This window comes from Engystomops pustulosus, chromosome 8 (genome assembly GCF_040894005.1).
Source record: "Engystomops pustulosus chromosome 8, aEngPut4.maternal, whole genome shotgun sequence".
NCBI classification, from domain to species: domain Eukaryota; kingdom Metazoa; phylum Chordata; class Amphibia; order Anura; family Leptodactylidae; genus Engystomops; species Engystomops pustulosus.
In genome coordinates this window covers 49851150-49863336 of record NC_092418.1, presented here as the reverse complement: position 1 = coordinate 49863336, position 12187 = coordinate 49851150, and the positions used below count along the sequence as shown (strand labels likewise).

At 42.4% G+C, this 12187-nt stretch overlaps 1 protein-coding gene across 3 annotated transcripts in view; it reads right to left on the bottom strand.

Annotated features, from left to right (window-relative positions):
* ANKRD44 (ankyrin repeat domain 44) overlaps positions 1 to 12187 on the bottom strand; it is a 377775-nt gene that overhangs the window by 298354 nt on the left and 67234 nt on the right. For all 3 annotated transcript variants that reach the window (XR_011849377.1, XM_072120895.1, XM_072120896.1), the window contains exon 9: positions 9144 to 9222. Coding sequence is in view for 2 of the 3 variants with exons in the window: in XM_072120895.1 (XP_071976996.1) it covers positions 9144 to 9222 (79 nt within the window). In the remaining variant the exon portion in view is untranslated. The remainder of the gene's footprint in view (positions 1 to 9143; positions 9223 to 12187) is intronic.

Sequence of the window (12187 nt, the reverse complement as noted above, 5' to 3'; positions counted from 1 at the left end):
ACTTACCCCCACAGCACACCTACCCATCTGCACACTGTGCCAAGCGCACAGCTGCCTGCTGAGCTTCTTGCCCGCATGCAAGGTGTATTCACCTGCCTGCACTGCACACTGAACCACAGAGCCGCTCACCCGTATGGCACAGCGGCAAGCCCACCTGCAGAGCCATCCACCAGCCCACCAAAAATGTATGTACCCTTTGATAGGGATACCCTATAATTATTTATTTAGTAAGATACTTTTAGTCAGCATTTAAAACATTATTTGGTGACAGACCTTCAACTTACAAATTAATCAATGTGTTCTTTGTATGAGGTGTATCATTAACAGCACAAATACTATCTATCTTTAAAAAGTATCTAGCAAACCCACCTGTGTCAACATAAGGGTGCATTCACACGCGGTATGCACGCCGTGTGATGGAGAGGAGGAGGTGACCCCTCCGCCCTCCATAGGAAACAGCGGTGCACGGCCGCACACCAGGGAAAAGATAGAGCATGTGCCCGTTGTCCCCTTACCTGTTTAACTTTATTATTGAGACACTATTCAGACTATACAGATGGAGCGATCAATCATAGGCATGGAAGCCGTAGGCCATCATCAAAAAACTGCGGCTTTTGCCGATGATCTGTTAACCCCTGAAGGCTGAAGCCACTTTTCACCTTCCTGACACGGCCCATTTTTTCAAATCTGACATGTGTCACTATAAGTGGTTATAACTTTGGAACGCTTTAACATATCCAAGTGATTTTGAAATTGTTTTCTCGTGACACATTGTACTTCATGTTAGTTTAAAAATTTTGGTGGTATGTTTTGCATTTATTTATGAGAAAATCAGATATTTGGTGAAAATTTGGAAAAATTCTCAATTTTCGAAATTCAAAATGTTCTACTTTCTCCACACATAGTCATAACAGCAAAAAACGTAATAACCAACATTCACCAAATGTCTTCTCTATGCCTACGTGTTTTTTAAACATACTCTCATTTTTTGTAAGATGTTATGGGGCTTTGAACTTCAAATCCTGCTATTGAGGGACCTGCTCAGGTTTGAAGTCACTTTGAGAGGCCTAAATAAAAGTAAAGCCCAATAAATTACCCCATTATAGAAACTACACCCCTCAACGTACGTAAAACAACTTTTATGAAGATTGTTAACCCTTTAATTGTTTTACAGGGGTTAAAACAAAATCCGATGCAATTTCAAAATAAAATATTTTTTGGGCTAAATGAATGTGTTTTTCATAAAATGTACAAATTGTCAGTGGATAAAATACCAAAACGCTTCACAAAGTTTGATACCCAATTCCTCCCGCGTATAACAATACCCCATATGTGGTGGTAACCTACTGTATGGGCACACGCCAGGGCATCCAAGGGAAGCTGCGCCATTCAGAGCAGATTATTCATTGTCACTTTATAGTGGCTATACAATCTTTATTTTTTTTTGCCAATTTGGACATATAAGGGCTTATTTTTTGCGACATGAGATGCACTTTACAAATACTTCATTTTAGTGGGTCTGTAGCTGTTGGATGAGATTTTATTAACTCTTTAATGTATGGAGGAAAAGAAAATTGTCAATTTTGGGTTTCTTTTCTTTGTATCTTTTTGGGGTCGTTCACCGTACACTAAAAATACTATATTATTTTTTTTTTCTATAGATCACTACGATTACGTTGATGCCTCATTTATATAGTCTTTTATATATTTTTACAATTTTACTGGAAAAAAACGAATATAAAGAAAATCTCATTTGTTTTTGCATCGCCATCTTTTCGGAGATATGACTTTAATATTTTTTGGTTGACAGAGCTGGTTTAGGACTTATTTTTATGTGTTGAATTGTCCTTTTCAGTGGTACCATTTTGGTGCACATAACTTTTTTTTTTTACTTTATTAGATGTGTATAGGGAATGTTTGTGTTTAGGGGACTTTAACTTTATTTAATTCATTCTTTTTATTAAAAAGTGTGTTTAATTAATGTTTTTAACTTTTTTTCTTTACTTTTACAGGTTGGCTTGAACAAGCGATTCTTCACCTCATACAGATGTATTACACTGTATTATGTGACTCACTGAGCATGCTGGAGAGGATCGCTCAGCCCCGGGCCAGATCCCGGGCTGCGATCAGAGCCCTCAGACGATTCTCATTAAATGTCGCTGACATGCTGTGGTCAGCGCGACCACGGCGGGTTAGGGGTTAACACCCGCAATCGGAGAAATCTCTGATCGCGGGTGTTAGAGGCAGGTGTCGGCTATAATATAAAGCAGCTTCTGGCGTCGGCTCCGTTAAGAAGCATGACTTGGCATTACTGCATATTGCGGGAAGACACGTCCCGCCATGCAGTAATACTACGTCAAATGTCGGGAAGGGATTAATATTTACCTCCAACCTCATTGTAATCCCTGACCAAAGTGTCTAAGTAATTTGGGACTCTTTAATTTTTTAAGGTAAATTTGGGGAAACCAGAGATCCTAAACATTACAATCCCCCAGACTCTGATAAAATAAAAACATTGTTGCAGTGGACGGAAGACTACATTAAATATCTCGATATGAGACTCCCACTTGATCCATCAAACATTTTCGAGCTGAACTACCAACCTTTGTTAGACTGCCCCTATTTAAATTACTGTTTCATACTTTAATAAAATACAATGGCTGTTCGCTAGGTTTCTAAGGGACAGGGGGAAAAAACCCAGGTGAATTACCAATTGTTATCGCTTAAGAGGTCAGCAGGAGGTATAAACCTCCCAAACCTCCTAATGTGCTATAGAACTATGCAGCTCAAAAGATGAGTAGAATTAGTATGTCAGTCCCACAGAAATCTTTACCTAGATTTAGACAAGAGCACAACTCACCACTAATAAAAAAAAAAACTCCTTTTATGGGGTATTGGGAATATCCATTCTCAAGAGGGATCCCTAGGGATTCTGATTCGAGGGCTCGTAGAAGGCAGGGGAAAATTTCAGGCAGGATAGATTAATTTTGAGCATTCTATCTCCACTCACGTCGGCAAACCTAATACCCTATTTGTCAGATATCTATCCCAAAAGCTATCTTCCTTACAGCTATTGAACAAACCTAACTATCTAGTAAAATGGGAATGGGAACTAGGTGAGACACTGAGTGAAACAGTGACAAAGCAGGTCTTGAGCTCTTTCAAGCTACTTTCACGGTTGTATAAAACACCTGCATTTTTACATTCGGTAAACCAAGACCTGTCCCCCAATTGTTGGAGGTGTCACAAGGAGGAGGGAACCCTGCTTCACCTCTGATGGACTTGCCAAATCATAAAACCCTATTGGGAGAAAGTGATATCAGAAATTGGAAGCATTAATTGCATTAGTATAAACAGAGACCAGGAACTAATCCTTCTCTGGAGACCAACAGAGTTCTGCCGGCCAAAGAAAAACCACTTACCCATCCAAATGCTCATGGCCAGGGCCGGATTAAGGTTGGTGGGGGCCCTTGGGCGCAAAATCTGGTGGAGGCCCCCACTAAGTGTAGCGTACACACACGTCCTCCTGCTTCCTTTCCACTATCCCAGCAGTAACACAGCTACATACAGCCGCCTCATCCCAGTAACACTGCTACATACAGACGCCTCACCCCAGTTACACAGCTACATACAGCCACCTCACCCCCAGTAACACTGCTACATACAGCCACCTCGCCCCCAGTAACACAGCTACATACAGCCGCCTCACCCCAGTAACACTGCTACATACAGCCGCCTCATCCCCTATAACACAGCTACATACAGCCGCCTCACCCCAGTAACACAGCTACATACAGACGCCTCACCCCAGTAACACAGCTACATACAGCCGCCTCACCCAAGTAACACTGCTACATACAGCCGCCTCACCCCAGTAACACTGCTACATACAGACGCCTCACCCCAGTAACACTGCTACATACAGCCGCCTCACCCCAGTAACACTGCTACATACAGCCGCCTCACCCCAGTAACACAGCTACATACAGCCGCCTCGCCCCCAGTAACACAGCTACATACAGCCGCCTCGCCCCCAGTAACACAGCTACATACAGCAGCCTCACCCTCAGTAACACAGCTACATACAGCCGCCTCATCCCCAGTAACACAGCTACATACAGCCGCCTCACCCCAGTAACACAGCTACATACAGCCGCCTCACCCCAGTAACACTGCTACATACAGCCGCCTCACCCCAGTAACACTGCTACATACAGACGCCTCACCCCAGTAACACTGCTACATACAGCCGCCTCATCCCCAGTAACACCACTACATACAGCCGCCTCATCCCCAGTAACACCACTACATACAGCCGCCTCATCCCCAGTAACACCACTACATACAGCCGCCTCATCCCCAGTAACACTGCTACATACAGCGGCGACAGCACAAAACATATATATATGTACATATGTATATATATATAGAGTATATACATATATTCCATATACACAGTATATACAAAAACCACATCATTCACATATATATAAATGTACACACATATATGCTTATATAAATATATGCGTGTATAAACACAGTATATGCATCTATACACAGTATATACATATATACACAGTAGATGCATCTATACACAGTATATACATATATACACAGTATATACATCTATACACAGTATATACATATATACACAGTAGATGCATATATACACAGTATATACATATATACACAGTAGATGCATAAATACACAGTATATACATATATACACAGTAGATGCATAAATACACAGTATATACATATATACACAGTAGATGAATATATACACAGTATATACATATATACACAGTAGATGCATATATACACATATACACAGTAGATGCATATATGCACAGCATATACATATATACACATTTACACAGTAGATGCATATATGCACAGCATATACATATATACACATTTACACAGTAGATGAATGTATATACAGTATATACATATATACTCAGTAGATGCATAAATACACAGTATATACATATATACACAGTAGATGCATAAATACACAGTAGATGCATAAATACACAGTATATACATATATACACAGTAGATGCATAAATACACAGTATATACATATATACACAGTAGATGAATATATACACTGTATATACATATATACACATATACACTGTATATACACATATACACTGTATATACACATATACACTGTATATACACTGTATATACATATATACACACACAGAAAAACACATATGTATATACTTACCTGTTAGGGTTGACCAGGTGCCTGTTTGTTCGGGCGGGTGGGGGGTCTTGCCAGTGCTTGTTCGCCAGGGGGGGGGGGGGAGTCGGTCGGTTGCTTATTCGGCCGGGAAGGGGGGGGGGGTTGGCGGGTGCATGTTTCGTGCGGGGGACGGGGACGGGGTGTTGAGCGGGGAGTGAGCTGAGCGGGGAGCGGGGGGTGAGCGAGCTGAGGGGGGAGCAGGGGGGGGTGAGAGCGGGGAGCCGGGGTGAGAGAGGGGAGCGGGGGGTGGTGAGCGAGCTGAGCGGGGAGCGGGGTGGTGGTGAGCGAGGGGAGCGGGGGGTGGTGAGCTGAGCGAGCGGAGCGGGGGGTGGTGAGCTGAGCGAGGGGAGCGGGGGGTGGTGAGCTGAGCGAGCGGAGCGGGGGGTGGTGAGCTGAGCGAGCGGAGCGGGGGGGGGTGAGCGAGCGAACTTTATGCAGGGGCTGGATCGCCGGGGAGGCGCTCACCTATGCCCGGAGGCGGAGGGCGGCGTTCGGCTCATGAGGGGGGGCACGGGAGGTGCGATCTGGTGGGGGCCCCTAGGGGGGGCAAGATGGTGGGGGCCCCGGGGCTAGAGCCCCGGGAGCCCTGCCTATAATCCGGCCCTGCTCATGGCAGCAAGACTCATGGTAACCAGACTTTAGAATCCACCCCTCCCACACACACACACAGTAGCACAATGGAGAGAGAAGGTCCTGGAGCTGTACAGATTAGAGCAGCTGGTATTTTGAACCATAGGAGATAGGGAGAGATTTTTTAATATTTGGGAAAAGTGGGTCACACAGGAGAAGATGTTTTACTGGACAAAATGTGAACAAGGCGAAGCCTATTACTTTTGTAATCACTATAATTAAAATATATGCCAAGGACACTGACCTGGCCTAATGCAACCCCCTCCCACCCCCCTTTTTCTTTATTTTTTTCCCCACTTCTATGTTTCTAATCCACCATTGATGGAGGGAAAAGAGAGAGCAATAATCCTTTAGGATAAGCAAGATTATGAAAGAGGTACATTTATCCATGTTTATACTTATATTTATCTATGGTTAAATTTTTATGTATGGATATATCTGTGTTAATGTTCAAGGCTACTGTATATTAATGTATCTGTCACAACTAGTGACAAAGTCGATATCAAGATTAATGGCCTGTAAGTCAAGAACGGAAGACAATTCCTACCAGCTACATGATTAATCTAGTAGAATCAATTACTTGTGAAATATATCTTTTCATATATATGTCCACACTAAGGGCTGCGTCCCGGAAGCTATGAGTATATGACTGTACTCACTGTAATGAACTTGAACAGTACTGTAAGTTATGTAAAACTAAGAAAAACTGTTTGAAAACAAAACAAACTGAATATGCTAATCAGCTGGAGGCCTACGTCACCTGCAAGCCCACACTCTTTGAAGTGGAGCCTGGAACTGCCTGATTATCCACACACAACCTGCATATTTAATTAGTGCGGAGCCAAGAAACCATTGACATAGGCCTACGACTCATTAGCATATTTTTTTATAAATTCTTTTTAGACACATGCTGCCATTTCTGAAGTTACAAAAACCTGTTCTTCTTACTATAAAATGCATAAGCCAAGTAGGGGTGGCCATCTACCATCACAAATTATGATGGTAAATGTCCTTTAAAGGGGAAAGGGGCCCCATCCATAAATCTTCTATGAGGCCCAGCCTTTCCGAGTTACGCTCCTTCACCCACCAGGTGTTAACCATGTAAACGCCTCTGGCAAAGCTGGCAGAGGCATTTAAATCCTGATGGTGCGTGGGTGCCACCGTACTGGAATTGATCGCCACCCCCTGTGAAGTCATCTGGGGCTGCAATCGGTTACTATGAAAACTCTGGGTCATACAACGACCCGAGGCTGTCAGATTTTAACACATTTATTTCAATGTGCGATTTGCACACTGTAATAGATGATGTGTAAAATCCTCATATATTGCCATACTGTACTATGGCAGAATATGTTCGGATCAATTAGACAACCTACAGTTAAAAAAAAATTCAAAAATTCAAATCCTTTTTCTAGAACCGATATAAATATAAACAAACTAAAAATCGTAATCCCCGTCATCGCACCGACCCAAAGAATAAAGTAGACATGTCATTTGGGGCACACACTGGAAGCCATAAAATCCAAGCCCATAAAAAAATGGCTCAAATGCGTTTTTTCACCGAATTCACTGCATTTGGAATTGTTTTCCCACTTTCCAGCACATGGCATGGAATACTAAATTCCGTCACTATGAAGTGCAATTTGTTTTGCAGAAAACAAGCTCTCATAAAACTCTGTGAAAAAATAAAAAAGTTATAGATTTTTGAAGGTGGGGAGTGAAAAATGAAAACGCAAAAACGAAAAAGGGCCTCAACATTAAGGGGTTAAGCCGAGAAGCCGAAGAAAAAAAACTAAGTTTTCAAAAATGCATTCATCAACAGTGTACCACTTTAAATTTCATTGTTTTCATTTCTGAAAACAAATGTTATTATTTGTATAATGAAAAGTTATACAATTTTCCAATATCCAATGATAATGCACTGTGCCGCGATTCACTAAGATCATGCGCCCAATATTGTGCATGTGTCGCTTCCCTGGTCAGGTCCAACGGAGTTCACCTTCTTTTAAGTGGTGCATGTAAGTGCATTAGATTGCAACATAATTTGAATGTTTATTCCCATGCTCATTCTGAATCAGTCCGATGGCGCGCCCCCTAATTTGTGTTGCACGGAAGGCAGCGCAGCTGTGCCAGAAAAAAACAATTGTGTGCAACACAATCCCAGTGCAGAATAGAATAGAATGAAATAAAAGAATAAGAAGTTTTAAAGAAAAATGGTGAGTGCTGACTTTTTCTATTCTTTACATTTGCACAAGACATTATAATAGAGTTTCATGCTGGAAATTTTAATATCTCACATGACTGTTTTAGGTTGACCTGTTGTCCTTTTGTTTCAGATTAGTGACTGGAAGGGTGAAACCATTTTGGAGGAATATTTTTAATGTATTTGATTATTTATTTTTACTTTATGCCCCTCAAAAGTCACAATAGACCTTAGGGGACTTTGTTTTTTTGTATTTCCTTTTTTTTACTTTTATCTTTTCTGTGCAGCCCCATTCACAGGTAAAAAAGGCACAGTTGCAATGGCATTTGTCATGAGGGATTTGTCGAAGCTGGAGGCGTGGGGCGGAGAAATGGCAAATAAAGTTTAATGTACATAAATGTAAGATAATTCACTTGAGCACAGGAAAAATTAGTATTTTGTATTTTTGCATTAAACATAAAAATACGGGGTTCACATCTCATTTTATGTATACACTAAGAGTATCTGCCAGGAAAGCTCCCAACATATACATTCATAGTATACATAGACCTATACTGGCAGAAGAAGGGATAGTTTTTGCCTTCATCGGCACAGTTTAATATGTAAACTAAGCAAAAAGCTGGAAGAAACTATGAAGGCCAGCTCAGTGAAGGCCAATGAAGTCTATGGGTGGTGGGGCCACTACAGCAGTACAACCCCAGTGGTGTTGGGAAGCCTCCTGATGTATTCCTACAACATATGGCAAAAACAAAATATGAATCAAGCCTAAAACTGCAGCGAAGAAATAATTGGGTGTATTGGGGCACCATACACTTGCTTTTAATGACCAGTGCCAGGCAAATGCTGTTAGGATAAACTATAGCATAGATGTTCATGATGAGGACATAAATTTGCCTGTATGTTTTTTTTTTTTTACCTTCTTTATGATAAATACTGTAGTATTGTAGGGTGGACGTGATGAATATAAGTATTTATACATAAACTGTGATTACCATAGTAACTGCATTTTAATACACATTCTGACTTCTAAAAGGAGTAAATAATGATTGTTACCATTTTGTATAAGGATTTGTGATCTTGTAACTCTTCCATATGTTGCTGTCATGTGTAATGAGGTTTTGCCATCATAACTCTGGTATAAAGAAATATTTGTTATCAGTTTCAATCATTGTTAATTACAATTAAATACATTTACATATGAAAATATCATTAGTAAAACCATGTCAGCTCATCAACACTTATCAATACCAGAGTATTGAGATTTAGTTTATGCAATAAAACAAACAGATAGCTGGCTTACATACTTCAGAACTTCTGTCCCTCAATATGAGTAAGGATGTTTGTAACAGACAAGTTAACTTTAACATGACATGTTGGGCTTTTTTTATTATTCTGCTCCATAATAGGATCAAAACAGTTTGAAAAATAGTTGCCATAACAGACACCGAATGGTACACAAAAGACTCTATTGAATATAGTAGGATATTTTTTTCCCTTTAATTAGTATTTCTTATGTAATGCTTCCCCTTTAAAAATCCATTATAAATCCCTTATAAAGGTCTTTATTAGAGATGAGCGAACACTAAAATGCTCGGGTACTCGTTACTCGAGACGAACTTTTCCCGATGCTCGAGTGCTCGTCTCGAATAACGAACCCCATTGAAGTCAATGGGAGACTCGAGCATTTTTCAAGGGGACCAAGGCTCTGCACAGGGAAGCTTGGCCAAACACCTGGGAACCTCAGAAAAGGATGGAAACACCACGGAAATGGACAGGAAACAGCAGGGGCAGCATGCATGGATGCCTCTGAGGCTGCCTAATCGCACCATTATGCCAAAATTATGGGCAACAGCATGGCCATGACAGAGTGACAGAATGAAGCTAGATAGCATCTAAAACATCCAATAATTGACCCTGACACTATAGGGGACGGCATGCAGAGGCAGCGGCAGCAGCGGAAGGCTAGAGAGTGGCATGGCGACATACCCTAAATGGACTCAGGCTTCAAACCAATGGGTGGCAGAGAGGAACCAAAGGAGGTGAGCAAGAAGCGCTCAAATAATATCGGTACATGATAAAAGTTTGCCAGTATATTTTGTGGATTACACAGCAGGGTGGCGACAAAGTTAACATGGAAGCCATGAAAACAACCCAAAATTCTGCCTGACACAGCTCGTTTGATAAGGGGACCATGTATGGAGGCAGTGAACTAGTAGTAGATTAAAGGTGCTGCAGTTAAAACTATGTTAGTTGGATCTTGGCATGGAGCTGGCGCTCCGCTGCCAGGCGAGCTTTCGCCAATCCAAGCCCCTGTCTATAGGCTACTCCCCAAACAGCACTTCTAAGAACCTTTTGTATAAGATCAAGTGTAGTAGCGTTCTTATAAGTTTAGGATATGGCGGGTGAGGGGAATGTAAACAGATGCGCAAGAAGCGCTGAAATAATATCCCTAAATGGTAAAAGTTTGCAAGTATATTTTGTGGATTACACAGCAGGGTGGCGACAAAGTTAACAACTTTGATGTGGAATGCCCTGTAATAGCTCTTGGGCGGTGTGCCTTTTATCGCCTAGGCTCAGCAGTTTCAGCACCGCCTGCTGTCGCTTAGCGATGGCACTGCTGCTGTGCCTAGAGCTACCGACTGATGGCGCCATGCCCACGGATGGTAATTCGGAGGAGGAGGAGGTGGAGGAGGGGTGGGAGGAGGTATAGTAGGCCTTTGAGACCTGGACCGAGGTAGGCCCCGCAATTCTCTGCGTCGGCAGTATATGACCAGCCCCAGGGTCAGACTCGGTCCCAGCCTGCACCAAGTTAAGTGTAGTAGCGTTCTTATAAGTTTGGGATATGGCGGGTGAGGGGAATGTAAACAGATGCGCAAGAAGCGCATGATGCGCATGGAGCTGGCGTTCCGCTGCCAGGCGAGCTTTCGCCAATCCAAGCCCCTGTCTCTAGGCTACTCCCCAAACAGCACTTCTAAGAACCTTTTGTATAAGATCAAGTGTAGTAGCGTTCTTATAAGTTTAGGATATGCCGGGTGAGGGGAATGTAAACAGATGCGCAAGAAGCGCTGAAATAATATCCCTAAATGGTAAAAGTTTGCCGGTATATTTTGTGGATAACACAGCAGGGTGGCGACAAAGTTAACAACTTTGATGTGGAATCCATGAAAACAACCCAAATTTCTGCCTGACACACCTCGTTTGATAAAGGGACGATGTATGGAGGCAGCTATATGGACGACTTTTGGAGGTAGCAATGGAGACAACGTGTGGAGGCTGCTATGGAGACAATTTAATTTGGATAGTGCCTGTATGTGGCAGTCCCAAACATTTTTCAAACCAGAGGAGCAGGTAGGTGGCCCTCCAGTAAAATGGGATAGATTGAGTGCCTGTATGTGGCAGTCCCAAAAATGTTTCAAACCAGAGGAGCAGGTAGGTGGCCCTCCAGTAAAATGGAATAGATTGAGTGCCTGTATGTGGCAGTCCCAAAAATTCTTCAAACCAGAGGAGCAGGTAGGTGGCCCTCCAGTAAAATGGAATAGATTGAGTGCCTGTATGTGGCAGTCCCAAAAATTGTTCAAACCAGAGGAGCAGGTAGGTGGCCCTGCAGTAAAATGGAATAGATTGAGTGCCTGTATGTGGCAGTCCCAAAAATTTTTTAAAACAGAGGACCGGGTAGGTGGCCCTCCAGAAAAATGGAATAGATTGAGTGCCTGTATGTGGCACTCACAAAAATTGTTTCAAACAGAGGACCGGGTAGGTGGCCCTCCAGAAAAATTAAATGCATGAAGTACTATAGCAAGAGCCAGTGGGCCCTGTCAAAAAATAGCCATTTTCCTCTGCTTTACTGTACAAAGAGGAGGAGAAGGAGGAAAATGAGGAGGAGGAGGAGGAGTGGATCAATTATTCAGGTTGAGCTTCCTTCACCTGGTGGAGATTGGAAATTCTGAGAAATCCAGCCTTTATTCATTTTAATAAGCGTCAGCCTGTCAGCGCTGTCAGTCGACAGGCGTGTACGCTTATCGGTGATGATGCCACCAGCTGCACTGAAAACCCGCTCGGACAAGACGCTAGCGGCAGGGCAGGCAAGAACCTCCAAG